This window comes from Schistocerca gregaria, chromosome X (genome assembly GCF_023897955.1).
Source record: "Schistocerca gregaria isolate iqSchGreg1 chromosome X, iqSchGreg1.2, whole genome shotgun sequence".
NCBI lineage: Eukaryota > Metazoa > Arthropoda > Insecta > Orthoptera > Acrididae > Schistocerca > Schistocerca gregaria.
The window spans coordinates 329,189,674-329,205,242 of record NC_064931.1 but is presented as its reverse complement, the minus strand read 5'-3'; the positions used below and the strand labels follow the sequence as shown (position 1 = coordinate 329,205,242).

General features: G+C 41.5%; 1 protein-coding gene across 13 annotated transcripts in view; it reads right to left on the bottom strand.

Annotated features, from left to right (window-relative positions):
- The window catches only part of LOC126298824 (solute carrier family 41 member 2-like), an 874,873-nt gene that overhangs the window by 23,086 nt on the left and 836,218 nt on the right, over positions 1 to 15,569 (bottom strand). For all 13 annotated transcript variants that reach the window (XM_049990298.1, XM_049990291.1, XM_049990293.1 and 10 more), the window contains 2 exons: positions 10,273 to 10,610; positions 6,242 to 6,421 (listed from right to left, as the gene is read on the bottom strand). In XM_049990298.1, the coding sequence (XP_049846255.1) occupies positions 6,242 to 6,421; positions 10,273 to 10,608 (516 nt within the window). In that variant the 5' untranslated portion in view covers positions 10,609 to 10,610. The remainder of the gene's footprint in view (positions 1 to 6,241; positions 6,422 to 10,272; positions 10,611 to 15,569) is intronic.

Below are 15,569 nucleotides of genomic sequence, written 5' to 3'. Positions count from 1 at the left end.
AAACATTTTTTTTTCCTCTATATTGGGTATAAGGTTGGCCATATTTTTTCAGTACATTTTTTCTGTTCCGGAACATGCCACCAACATGATTTTTGGAATCATATCTACAAGTCACTATTTATAAATAATTAAAGTAGTAAGGTAACAATGCACAAAATTTTGAATGCACAAGCAGCCACTGAAATTGTGCATGTTGTGCTCAGCTGTGTGTTCTCCCATGGGCTGGTCAACTTTGCTCTTGGCCACCATTTGGCAATGGCCAATCATTCAGATGGACAGCTGATTGGTGGTCAAGCCTACAAAAATGCTATGCAGAAATAACAGAAGAGTTGGTATATAACTTGATGCTTTTCAGAGGTGACTGCCCTCTGATACACTGGGCTAATCCCATGATGGAACTAGAGGGGCATGTGCTGGGTGGGTGTGACTCCAAACCTATCATCTAATTCACTCCTTGTACAGCTAATTATACCCTTACACATAACTACTAGTTGTTCTTTCAGGGAAAGATATACAAATAAATCTGCAATATGGCCTTGGCCACTTGCATGGCACCCTCCTATGCCAACTTGTTTACAGGCCATCTAGAGAAAGCCTTCGTAGCAATCCAAAATCCTAAAACCTTTGCCTGGTTCAAGTTTAGTGACAGTATCTTCATAATATGGACCCATGGTCAAGACACACTCCACTAGTCTGGCAAGTCCCTTACCCAGTGTGCTGAAGGTCTTACTAAGGCCTTCACAGAAAGTGTCCCCAGCCCTTCCCAAACCTAATCTGCAACCGATTTCTCACAGTGTATCCTCACAAACCCATAATAATCCCACCACCCCATTTTCATGAATTGCAGTCCTAGCAGCATCCTGTGCCCTCTTACAGCCCACACCTCCAGTACAGCAATTCTCCTGATCCAGCGGCTCTGGGGTTCTCTCCGAGGTTTAACAAGTACATCCACCCCCCCCCCCCCCACCCCCCCGCTCCCCAGACTCACTCTACCATTACCCTTATTAAATTATCTGGAGTCCACAGCATCATTATTACGGCTCCATGGCTGGTAGCATTGCCTCTGCCCAAGCCTTATATGTCCACAATTTAAAAAATTAATTTGATCCTTCACATCTGTTAACAGATCAGGTTCTTCATTCTCCAATGCTAATCTAACCACTGCGCACAACCTCCTAGACATCTCTGGCACTAAACCTCTCAGAAAAGCATCAGGCATACATTACTTGGCTTCTGTAGCCACAATTCATTTACCTCCTCACTCAGTGTTAACTCATAAGTATCACCATTAAGTTTTCTAATTTATCCACAAAATCTTCTACTGCTTCATCATACCTGTTGGAAATCACACTCAACTCTTCATGGAAAAACCATGTACTGTTCTGTTTTCTGTATCTTTGTTCTAATCCCCATCTAAGTTGAGTAAAGTCTCTGGCTTTACAGTGCCTCTGTGCACAACATAGATGACGTCTCTTCTTCTGTTAAAAGTAATCTTGCTATCTGTAATAATTTGTTATCTGACTGACCTCATATGACAGCCAATGACCTGAGATCCTCTGCAAATGCTAATACATCCTCAGATGACCTACCAGAAAAGGAAGAAGCCAGGGTACCAACATCTGGAGCCACTCCTAATGTCTGTGACTTTGACAAACACGTCTCCTCATTTTTCTTGGCTAGTTTGTTATCTGAAACCAATTTATCTGCTCTTCATTGAGCTACCTGATTCACCAGTGACTGTATAGCCTTCTCACTGGGAACACCTTGTGTGTCTGATTTTTGCCATTGCCTCACAGTTACTCATTTTCTTGACTCAGAATTAATAATATAAAATAAATAAAAAAACGCAGAAATAATAATCCAACAATAACACAGATAAACACACTATGGCCACCTGTACTACCAACCTACTTCTTTTGCCTAATCATAAGCCACCTGGACACACTACACTGTCTAGCCATGCACCCAGAGCAGTTAAATGTAAAGCAAACAGCTGCTACAGACTCAGAACAAGTGGCAAATGCCCAAGCAAACTGCACAATATACAATGCTCATGTTCTAACCACTCATCTCTACAGTTACCCCCCATACTGGTTCCTTCAGTTTTACCAAAGTAAACCTACTATTGTCATGGCCCCTAAGCTTTGACACCATAACTGTCACCACAAAAGAATACCCCATATATCAATGTTTTAGGCTGCGGCTAGGACGTCATGCTGCCAGGGGTGCACACCCTTCACTATTGATTGTGGTGATGTCAGATCCCCTGACACCACTCTGCAGAGTGCAATTGCACTGGGTGGGGTGAATGGTGGTGCTGATGGGCTGAAGGGACCAGTGGAAACACTGCTGATAGTTGTTGTTGTTGTTGTTGTTGTGGTCTTCAGTCCTGAGACTGGTTTGATGCAGCTCTCCATGCTACTCTATCCTGTGCAAGCTTCTTCATCTCCCAGTACCTACTGCTGATAGTAAAGAATACATTATTCAAAATTGGTACATGCTTTGTCATGACTCAATCAATACATGTTTTCTTGTGACTCGGTGAGGCAAAAGATGACTCCCTCTGGGTGACACTGATATACAGGCAGCAGATTCTGCCCTAGTGAGAGGATACTCCATGAGAACCCTGTGTTGCTGATGGCAGGCCTGTGGATGGATGGTGCCCTCTGTAGGCCACAGCCACGATACCATTAGCACGCTACTTCTCTGTCGGGGATGGAACCTAGAGTGGCCCCCTCAGCCTCACATGTGTACACTGTGGCAGCATGTGGGGACTGCTGTGTATGGGATTGACCTGCTGCCCACTGGCAGGAATCAGATGAAGCTGGTGCTCAGGCACTAAGTCCCATGCAGAACTTGTTGGTAGGAGCAGCAGGTATGGATGGCAGGTTGGCAGTGCTGTGGCACTAAGTTTTTTGAGGGACTCAGTGCTGGCAGTGACAGGCATTGCCCAGTCTTGAATACATGGCTGCTGCTGGTGATGCCCAGTCATCTCACTGTCCAACATGGCCCTGGCACAATGGTTGTGCTGTCTAACTCCAGTGAAAGGAAATCCCCTTGCCTCAAAATTCAGACATACACTATGTAATCAAAAGTATCCAGACACATGGATGAAAACAACTTACAAGTTCATGGCACCCTCCATCGGTAATGCTGGAATTCAATATGGTGTTGGTCCACCCTTAGCCTTGATGACAGCTTCCACTCCTGCAGGCATATGTTCAATCAAGTGCTGGAAGGTTTCTTGGGGAATGGCAGCCCACTCTTCATGGAGTGCTACATTGACAAGAGGTATCAATGTCAGTCGATGAGGCCTGGCATGAAGTCAGCATTCCAAAACACCCCAAAGGTTTTATATAGGATTCAGGTCAGGACTCTGTGCAGGTCAGTCCATTAGAGGAATATTATTGCCGTGTAACCACTCCACCATCCCCAGCACACTGGACTCACATTTGGGAGGACGACAGTTCAATACTGAGTCTGGCCATCCTAATTAAGGTTTTCCGTTATTTCCCTAAATCGCTTCAGGCAAATACTGGGATGGTTCTTTTGAAAGGGCATGGCAGACTTCCTTTCCCATCCTTCCCTAATCCGATGAGACCGATGACCTCACTGTTTGGTCTCCTCCCCCAAACAACCTAACCCAACCCCATCATCCCCAAATTGCTCTTCAACAGTGGGAGGCAAGAAGGTGCTTAAAACATCAATGTAGGCCTGTGCTGTGTTAGTTCCACACAAAACAGCAAGGGGTGCAAGCCCCTTCCATGAGAAACTCGATAACATCACTGCCTCCAAATTTTACTGTTGGCGCTACACACGCTGGCAGATGATGTTCCCTGGGCATTCACCATACCCACACCCTGACACTGGATTGCCACATTGTGTACCATGATTCGCCAGTCCACACAACGTTTTTCTACTGTTCAATCGTCCAATTTTTACACTCCTTACACAAAGTGAGGCCTTGTTTGGCATTTACCGGCATGATGTGTGGCTTATGAGCAGCCGTTCAACAATGAAATCCAAGTTTTCTCACCTCCTGCATAACTGTCATAGTACTTGCAGTGGATCCTGATGCAGTTTGGAATTCCTGTGTGATGGTCTGGATAGAGCTCCACCTATTACGCATTGTGACACTCTTCAACTGTCTAGAGTCTCTGTCAGTCAACAGACGAGGTCGGCCTGTACACTTTTGTGCTATACGTGTCCCTTCACATTTCCACATCACTATCACATTGGATGCTGTGGATCTAGGGATGTTTAGGAGTGTGGAAATCTCATGTACAGATGTATGACACAGGTGTCACCCAACCACTTGACCATGTTCGAAGTCCATGGAGCGCCCCATTCTGCTCTCTCACAATGTCTAATGATTACTGAGGTCGCCGATATGGAGTACCTGGCAGTAGATGGCAGTACAATGCACCCAATATAAAAAATGTATGTGTTTGGGGTGTCTGGATACATTTGATCACATAGTGTATTTATATTGCTCTGATGTGCATTTACTTCATTGAAACATTATGCTTAGTCATTTTGCCCATAATAAGAGACTTTCTGTTGTTTTTGTTACTATAAAGGCAAGAGGTGTAGGCTGTCTGAGTGCAGTCTGGGTTCTCTGTCGAAGGTGGGAATGTGGACAGCAGCAGAGGTGGGTCGTAGTAATGATACAAGAACTCTCTATTAGTTCTTTACCAATTCATACAGCTCAGACACTCTTCTGATTGTGCTCCTTTCTCTGGCATGGGCCAGAGTTCCCTCGTAATATTCCAGCGTCATAGCTGCACACATAAACGTATGTGGACGGCATGCACACGCTGCTTGGCAGAGAGTGCTGACTGGCATCTCCAGTATCCAAGGCAAGCTGAGTTGGCAGGATGCGGCTGCTCTGCAGTCACAGGTGGCCACCAGATCTTCTCTAATGGAGAAGATTGGGTCATTGCAGAGGCATGGTGATGGTGGTGCTCGGAGTTGAATTCTGGTCTGAAAGTGAGGAGCAGAGGGGGCGGATGGTATGGTGTTGTCTGCCTGGGCTGGGCAGACAGGCAGAGGTCCCTCCTTCATGGACAAATGGCAGCAGAGTTCACAGCGAGGATTCCCATATGACCCACAACAGAAGCTAGGTGTGGCCCTGCTGTGCCTGAATGTGATGTACTTGACTGGGCCAGTGTTTAAATGCCAGTTCCTGGCACTGAATTTGTGGAAGGGATGTGTTTGTGGGACACAGCAAGCCATCTGGAACAGGGCAATGACCAGAGTCTGGCATAATTGTCAATGACACGGAAGTCAGTCCAGCTGGAGCTGCTTCTTGAAGGCTAGCCCAGGGCACTGACACCTGGGATGGTGCCACAGAAGTTTGCTGCTGCTGAGGGATGCTGATCAAGTAGGAGCAATGGCCAGCTGCAGCCAATGTCTATGGCTTGTGACCTGATTTCGGCACTTGTGGTCTGATGACCCAGGGGCCAATTGTACAGTTCAATGATCAGCATCTGCTGTGTGGCTGCAATCTCATTGCAGTTCTGGGTGCTGATTCTGCTCAAAGTCCTCCTATAGATTTCTCTTGTTACTGTAGCTTCAACCCACATGTTACAGTTATTACCACTGTGTGGTGCAGTTTTCTGCTGAATGTAGCTAGCCTCATTTTGCAGCCCTCTGATTAGGGGAGGATGGGGAAGAAAATTGGCCATGCCCTTTCAAAGGAACCATCCTGGCATTTGTCTGCAGTGATTTAGGGAAACCACAGAAAACCTAAATCAGGATGGCCGGATGCGGGTTTGAACTGTCATCCTGAAAGCGAGTCCAGTGTGCTAGCCACTGCACCACCTTGCTCAGTGGGGTCACCTGTAAAAGCCATCATGTATACCAACTCCTCTGTAATTTAGGTGTAGCATTTAATGTGATCATGAGCACCAACCAGATTTCCACCTGACTGAATGGCCACTGCCAATGCATAGATGGGAGCTGTCCATTGAACACATTCTTTGATCCTGCTATCTTGGCTCCATCTCTGCTAGTCCCTGCCCTGCACCACCACCACCACCACCACCACCACCAACAACAACAACACCCACCAAACCTTAAATGAGATGACTGCTTAAAAATTGTAACCATTTTGGAACAAGAACTATAATCCATATTTAGTGCTTAAATACTGACTTTTTGTAACATCTTGTGTAAATAAAATAGAGAAATCTCAAAATTATCTTCACTTTTGAGAATTACATGAGCTAGTTATATATACCTGTACAAGAGCTATATTTCCTGTCACCATGAGAAATGTCTCCCTCCTGCTATCCATGAGCCCTAAGTTTGCTTGGGTAGACAATCGAGATGCGAGACACATATCCAAATTTCCTTTAAGTCCAGTCAGGGAAGGCACCAGGATCATCAGTGAAGATATTTCCACAAACACAGCCCATTTCTGTAAAAAAAAAGTGTTTTTACATTGCACAAGCAAAAGAAAATAATAGTGAATTTTGAAAGTAACAGTTCATTTCGTGAACATTGCATCATCTCATCAGATCTATGATCTGTACTAAAGTTACAGCAGATGTCCTTCACAAACAAATAAATAAATAATAAATAAAACAGCACAGCTTGTTTCTTTCACTGTGGCATTAGTGTGTGAAATTCACAACATTAACTCAAAATGCTTATGAGGAGTGTATGTGTCATCTATAGCACAATAGCAGTTACATTGTTACCCCGTGAAAAATGCTTACTACTTTAATAAAAGTTGTTTCTCTGGTCAATGAATGAATGTACTGACATTGAAATGGAGAATGAGAAAGGGATGAGTTTGTGTTCTTAAACTGCTTCACTGAGGATGATCATACACCAGTTCCCCCTTTTAATTGTTACTCAAATGCCAGAATTACAGATATCGAGATAGTCAACATGTAACAGGAAATAAAATAAAATTTCTTTGCACTCCTGTTTGACTGCAATTCTATATAAACTGGATGAAGAATCTGCTCCCAGTCTACCAACAGTTTATGTTAGATTGCTGGAATAACAAAGCACTCTGAGTTATGGGGAGAAGCCCATGACAGTTCCTTTTTTTTAATCATAAGACATATGTGTACAAATCACAGGCCTACTTCAGTGATTCCAGTCTTTTGTATTATGGAACAACTGTTATGTTTGTGTATTATGATCTTTTTGGAGCCTGGCTAATCTCCTACATACGATTCAACATTTATTCTGCAAACAGTGATTTTATGGAAATTGGTTCACTGTATATGATATCTAGACAGCAGTAGATAGTAGCATCAATGTTGATGAAGTATTTTTTGACTTCCAGAAGGCATTTGATACCGTACCAGATTGTCAGCTAATTAACAAACTACAGCTCACAGCGTATTAGACCATATTTGTGATTGGATTACAGACTTTCTAGAAGATGCAACTCAGCACAATCATATTAAGCGAGATAAATCATTAGAAGTGAAATTAGTTCTGGATATGCCTTAAGAGCCAATGATTCTGTGGCATGTATGGAAGTTGCAATGCTAGAAAATTTCGTGGGCTATCAGTTAATTAGTAATTTCATTATTGTGGCTGTTGGCCATTAAAGCAGTATCTCTGTGTGGTGCCATCTAGCTCTAGTGCATGAATAAACCTTGTCAAGTGGCAGCAATGAAAGGCAAGGGATGGCAAAATTTCACTACTTTCTATTACAGAAAAAGCTGATGACTTCCAGGGGCAAGGAGTCTGAGACACGTTCTTATGACATCCAAACATAGTAAACTTTTTCTCAGTGTCTGCCCCTCCCCCTACTTTCTATTTTTACTTGCAGTGATTTATGGGACTGGTGTGGTCTCCTCTCTCCCAGTCTAGTTCTTTGTTTATTGCTGTTACCATGAGGATACAGTCAGTTTGTAATGCATAGTAGACCTTAAGTAACATATACTGATGCGGCAAAAGTCATATGATAGCGATATGCTCATATACAGATGGCAATAGTATCGTGTATACAAGGTATAAAAGGGCAGTGCATTGGCGGAGCTTTCATTTATATGCAGGTGATTCATGTGAAAAGATTTCCAATGTGATTATGGCCACATGATGGGAATTAACAGAACTTGAATGCAGAATAGTTGTTGGCGCTGGATGCATGCGACAGTCCTTTTCAGAAATTGTTAGCGAATTCAGTAATCTGAGATCCACAGTGTCAAGAGACTACCAAGAATATCAAATTTCAGGCATTATTTATCACCATGGGCAATGCAGTGGCTGATGGCTTTCACTTAATGAACAAAACCAGTGGCATTTGCATGAATTACCAGTACTAACAGACAAGAGACACTATGAGATACTGCAGAAATCCATGTGGGATGTATGATGAACATTTCCATTGGGACAGTGAACCAAAATTTTGTGTTAATGGGCCATGGCAGCAGATGACTGATGCAAGTTCCTTTGCTAACAGCACGACATCACCTGCATTGCCTCCCCCAGGCTTGTGACCATATTGGTTGGACCCTAGAAGACTGGAAAACTGTGATCTGGTAAGATTAGTCCCAATTTCAGTTGGTAAGGGCTGATGATGGGGTTCCAGTGTAGTGCAGGCCCCACAAAGCCTTGGACCCAACCATCAACAAGGCACTGTGCAAGCTGATGGTGGCTCCAGAGTGTGTGGGCTGTGTTTACATGAATGGACTGGGTCCTCTGGTCCAGCTGAACCAATCATTGACTGGAAATATTTATGTTTGGCTACTTGGAGACCATTTTCAGCATTCATGGACAATGCGCCATGCCACTGGGTGACAATGAGTGAATGATTCGGCCACCCAGACCACCCAACATGAATCCTACCAAAAATTTATGGGAACATAATTGAGAGGTCAGTTCATGTACAAAATCCTGGCCCAGCAGCCCTTTCATAGTTATGGACAGCTATAGAGGTAGTATGACTCATATTTCTGCAGACTTTCCACTACTTGTTGAGTCCATGCCACATTGAGTTGCTGCTCTATGGGGGCAAAAGGATGTCCCACACAATATTAGGAGATGATATATGACTTACATAACCTCAGTGTACGTGTTTCTGTCAGGCAGTCAAAGCAGACCATGGTACTAGATTCACAATGAAAAGAATCATTAGTTACTTTGATAATATCTTGTTAACTTATTCAGATACTCAATGATTAATGACTTTAGCAGATGTCATTCTACTTTTTGATGGACTTATGAAAAAACACATCTGTTAGCTCTCACACAGAGGAGAAACCATGATAAAAAATATTTTACCTTAAACCCAGAGTATAATAATACAGTGACTGATATTAGACCACATTTGAGTAAGGAAGAGAGGTGGTTGACAGTTCACCATTAAATGTGATGACTATACTATTACAATAGTGACAACTGTCATGTTACATACTTTATATGTTTACATGCTCCCTCTTATTATATAATATTGAGTCCCTTTGCAGGAAATCCTTGTTTTATTGAACACTTGGAATGCTAGCTGTGGACATTCTTTTGTGCAAAATAAACACACCACATGTAGCTGGATCACGATAGTTATGTTACAAGGCACAATTATTACCAACAACTGACAACACTTACTGACACTGAAGGTGGCGCAGCACTGTGACAAAGGTGGACAGAACAGAAAGCATGACAAAGTATCTTCAATTGGTGTTTGCTATGGTAACTGCCTGTAAATAACTAGTGGACAATCACATTGTTAATTTGGTCTAGGTACAGTGTGTAAACCATAAAAGGAAGAAAACTCAGGATTCAATTTCTCATTGACAGTGAGGTCATAAGTAACAGAGCACTAACTTGAATTGAGGAGAGGTGGGGGAAGGAAACTGGCAATCTAATTTTCAAAAGAACCACCTAGCATTTACTCTAAACAGTTTAGGGAAACCATGGGAAAACTGTATCTGTGTGTCTGGAGGAGTATTTTAACTGTCAGTCTCCCAAATGAGAGGCCAATGTGCTTTCCATTTGCTCTGGATCATAAAATGGTTCAAATGGCTCTGAGCACTATGGGACTTAGCTACTGAGTTCATCAGTCCCCTAGAACTTAGAACTGCTTAAACCTAACTAACCTAAGGACATCACACACATCCATGTCCGAGGCAGGATTCGAACCTGCGACGGTAGCGGTCACGCAGTTCCAGACTGTAGCGCCTAGAACCACTCGGCCACCCCGTCCAGCTCTGGATCATAAAAAGTCAGCTATTAGGGTATACATCAAGAAACTTGTTAACTACAAACAATGGAAACTCAAGTTAGGAAAGAGTAAGTTCAACACACCTCAACAGTGCCGAGCAGCAGCCCCGAGCCGATGGTGCCAGCACCTGCCAGGAAGAAGGGCACAGAGACCTGCAGGATGGTGTGGTACCAGCGCTCCTGTTTCTCCTGTGGAGTCTCATCAACAGTGGCCACTGTGGTGATGGTGGCAATGCTGGCAGTGCTGGCCAGTGAGAAGCCACCTGGGGTGGTGGGTGACTTATCATCTGGCGGCACTTTCTTGCTGGCATTCAGTGAGGGCATCTTTTCAAGAGGACTCTTTTGGCCACTGAGCTTATCCACATCTACCAACACATGCTCCCCGGGCACCACTTCGGGCAGGTCTGGGTAAGCCACCATTTCTGCAACAAAGTTAATGCAAGTTTATTGTGATATCAGCTGCTGCTTTTTCACATTTAAGATTTTGGATGCTAAAAACTATAACAATTGGTTTAAGTATATGCAGTAAGTTGCAGTTAAACTAACTATGAACATGTGATCTCAGTAGCAGGTGGAGATAACATATACAGTTCTCGATTTGACCTTCCAGAGAGCGTTTTTAAAATTTAGACTTCTTAAAATATTATTTTAACACTTGTCAGAGGATTTTAAAAGTATGGATATAACAGATTTGCATGAAATAGTGCAAAAGTTCTTTCATACTATGTCTCAAAATCTGCAGTTCTGATACCAGTGCATACAATCACTCCATTCTTTGTTACCATCCATTGTCTGGTAGTTATGTAAGAGTCGAGGTTCACATGATCGGTGCACTGAAGCACTCAGCCTGCCAATGTTTGATTTATCTCAAGGAAATAACTAAGCCCCAGTAAAACCAAACCTGGCTTTTCTCAAAGTAGATTTCTTTAACCGGAGAAAGGTACAGAGAAGTTCAAAATACAGAAGAAGAGTCTTTTTCTTCCAGAGCCTGTTGTAATTATTCAGCAATGTGAAAATAGCACAGCTATGATTGGCAAATTGGACAACATCTCTGGCTGATCACGAGAAAGTTAGAAATTATCAGTTAGTAATTACCAGTTCACTCAGGTTCCTAAATGAAACAGGAAATGCATTGAAAGGTCATGGAACCATCACTGTAAATCTCATAATACTTCTTGATGAGGAAACAAACAGTATAGTAGAACTGAAAATCTGCTTGAAGTGCTGCAACACACAATGAAGTACTGGGAATTATAACTCACATGGAACATTGTGCAACAAATAAGAAATTCTTCATTTTATGAAATTATTGCAGCTTCAATGAAGGAAGTAGCTGGCCAGGCGCATTACCCTGAAATGCCCAAAATAAAAGAACTTTTTCTGCATTTTGCACAATGTGCCAGACTTCAGGGTGCTAATGCTGGCGACAAGTGCTTTCTTGCAAGACTCTCAAGAGTAACTGAGTTTCTATGTTCCCATTTTATCAATGGTGCAGCTAATGTGTGGGCAGAACAAGTGTGTGAATGAAGCCCTTGAAGACCAGCCAGAGAGGCATTACATCCACTGCAGAAATCACTGGATGTCACACTACAACAAGTTTCATAAACTGTGATTGATTGTGTTGTCTTGGTAACTGTGAAAGAAATTGCAAATATAATTCTAGGATACACAAAAAGGAAAACATGTATGGATATGATGTGGGGTCATCTGGTGTCGATAAGACAAAGACAGATCTGAAATTTCAAAGGCTGAAATGAATGATGATCTGCAAGTATAACGATGATTTGTAAGCATAAAATCTTTGAAACATTTTAGGGAAAACTATGACCTGATCCAGGAAACAGTGACTGAAATATTCAATGCACAGAGCTGAATTAGAGTTGAAAGGCAGACATTTCTGTGGGACTATGTGAAGTGGCTCAAAAAATTTGAGATTATGTTTTATACATCAGTCACTATGGAAGTGTTTGGGCTATGTGAAGAACTAACTAGATGTCTACAGAACCTAAATTATAATGTAGGTGAAGTGACATTCTGTAGATGTTCTAAAAGCAGCCCTTGCTAATAATATGATTGCATGAGCATTTGATGCACTGTTAGAGAAATCCAAACATGATTCTAAGAATCTCAATGTGAAAGATCCAAATATTTCACATCCAAATAAAACTGAAACATTATTTATTCCTGGGGAATTGTCTTATGAATTAAGATTTAAGAGAAATATTAGAAATTCATGATTTTCTGAAGGAGACCGGTCGAAGGTTCAAACAAGAGGAATGAAGTGTCCACCCCGTATTGAAGGGTGACTTTTTATGTCCTCCAAAAATAAATCCTCCATCTACACAAAGTTTGACTAAGTTGTCTTGAGTACACACACCTGACTTTACTCTCTACAGGCTTCACGGACAACTTGAAATGCCGCAAAACATTACAAATAGAGTAGAACCATGTAATGTATCCACTGTTGAAAGACAATATACTGTTGAATGTGTTAGGGTTAAAGAAGTGTTTCAGCAAGTTATTCACTTGGTCATTCTGATTAAGAAGGCTGAAGTGTCGTCAGCATTCTCTGAGAAGACATCCAGAGCCTTGTGACAACTTAAAACTTGTCTCGGACCAAAAATGGCACAGTTGAGACTTAGCCATCTACCTCACCTCTTATGTTCATCAAGACAGGGCTAAAAAGTTAATCTCATGGCTGTCATGAATTAATTTGTTGTCCAGATTGTGGAAATGAAAGCTGCATTTAGAAATTGTGTGCAAAATTTTTGGAGGGAAAAAAGACCATAAATTCCTCCTTCTCCTTCAAATAAATTATAACTTTTACCCATTAAGCTGTGCTGTAAAGTGTTTCTGAAATAGTAATAACAACAACAGGTTTACCAGTGGCTCATTGTTTTTGCAGGCTACAATATATCTGAACTACTGTTTGTAAGTGGTTTCAGAGGAAAGTACAACTAATGTCTTCCCTGCTATGTGATGAATTTTTCAAAATTGAAGAAACAGAATTGTTTTCAAAAAGCAGGATCTATATAACTGGTCACATATTGTGACTCTTGGTATTAATGAAGTGTTTCTCTTTGTAGAACAACATAGCACTGTCTGATTAAGCCCTTCACACACCTTTGATATACATATTTGCTTAATAGCTTTGCTGAAATACATAGCTTTAATATACATCAGTCAGCATCAGTGAATAGGTTTACTTGCCTCCCCTCCTCCTCTCCCCCCCCCCTCCCAAAAAGAAAAGAGTTGCTACATCACTGTATTGAGATTATTAATGGAGTGGAAAATTTAGTTGTGATGGGGGACTGGAATCCAACATCAGAAGACGTAAGAGAAAGAAAAATGGTAGAAGAATGTGGTCTATGGGAGAAAGAATGAAAGGAAATGCCACCTGGTAGAATGATGCACAGAGCACAGTTTGATCATTGCCTAAAACTTGATATAAGAATCATGAAAGAAGTTTGTATATGTGGGGGAAACCTGGAGACACCAGTATGTTCGTGATAGATAAGACAGAGATTTAGAAACCAGATTTTAACTGCAAAACAGTTCTAGGGCCAGATGTAGACTTTGGTCATAATTTATTGGTAATGGATTGCCAATTAAAACTGAAGTAACTGCAAAAAGTGGGGAAATTAAGGAGATGGGACCTGGATAAATTGAAAGAACCACTACTTGTTGAGAGTTTCAAAGGGAGCATTAGGCAATGACTAACTGTAACAGGAGAAAGGAATACAACAGAAGATGAGTGGGCAGCTATGAGTGATGAGACAGTGAAGGAAGCAGAGGGTCAAATAAATCAAGGGACAAAGCCCAACAGATATCCTTGGATAACACAAAAGATATGGAATTTAATGTCTGAAAGGAGAAAATATAAAAATGTTATTCAATTCAATCTGAGCACTGAGCAAGCAATAAAGGAAACCAAGGAGAAAACTGGCGAGGGAATTAAAATTGTGAAAGAAAAAAAAAATAGATTTGCTGATGACTTTGTAATTATGTTGGAGACAGCAAAGGACTTGGAAGATCAGTTGAATGGAATGGACAGTGTCATGAAAAGAAGTTATAATATTAGTATAAGTAAAAGCAAAACAAGGGTAATGGTAATGCAGTCAAATTAAATCAGGGAATGCTGAGGGAATTAGATATGAAAATTAGAGAGTAAAATTAGCACATGATTTTTGCTATTTGGGTAAGGAAAAGACTGTTAATGGCTGACATGGAAAAGATATAACACACACATCAGTTACAGCAAGAAAAGCATTTCTAAAAAGAGGATTTGTCAACCTGTTGATGTGTTCACATAGAGGTAAAAGAATCTATCTCCTCTGGTTCAAAGACTATGTAAGCTAGCCAGTATTGATTTTGTCTCATGCTGGCTGGGTATATAGCGCATGTCGGAGGCAAGCAGTGGGGCTGACGAAACTGAGCCACCAGGAGGCACAACTGTCGTGCACTGCAGCTGGAGCACAGTGTTCGAGAGAGGTGAGTGACGGCTGGACTGCCTTAGTGTTAACACCAGACGTTGATATGCTCTCCGGCCCTCAGACAATTGTTATGGGGCTCCATTTCCATTTTCTGGAGTTCCAGTCTTACCGATAATCTTTCTAGTGAGCATCATTCCAACGACAACTGTGGTTATCGCAAAACTTAAAGAATTGCACAGGCTCGTTCGTCGTATAAAAACTTTCTCAGTTCAGATTCAGATTCAGATTACGATACTGGTGCTGCTCATTACTTGTCATTAATTAATATTCAACTAAGCTGGGACATGCTAATTGGTTGCGAAAGAGGCATTTTGGTTTTCATATGTGTGTATCAGTGAATGTTCTTTTCATTAGTTAAAGCGAGATGTGTAATTGTTAAGGTTTTTTTACTCATAATTAAGTTGCTGGGTTGTTTTTTTCATTGTATGGCCACTATTTTATTGTTTTTTATTTGCATGTTAAAGACTGCAGTGTATATATAAGGCTGTGGGTAGAAATGTTTCTAATAGCAGATTTCTGTGTGTTTTAGAAGGTTTTCTTGTTCTGGTTTCAATGTTTATGTACCTTGGCCTGGAGGAGTACGCAGGTTGTGTGGGTCCGTTCGGAGAGCAAGAAGGGCATGTGTTCAGAGCAGAATTGTAAAATTCTAAATTGTATTTTCTTCCTGTAATTTAGTACTCTTATTGAGCTATAATTGTCTGAGTAGCTTATGCTTAAATGTGTGGTAATTAAGCTTGCAGAAATTTTGCTTTGTTCAAGGTTTACTAAGATAATGTTGAACGTTCAATAATTTTGTTAATTGGGTAAATATTTCTTTAATGCAATTATGTTTGTGTATTTTTAACGTTGAGTTTTTTTAGTATATTTTATTTGAGGGAAAGGTAAACT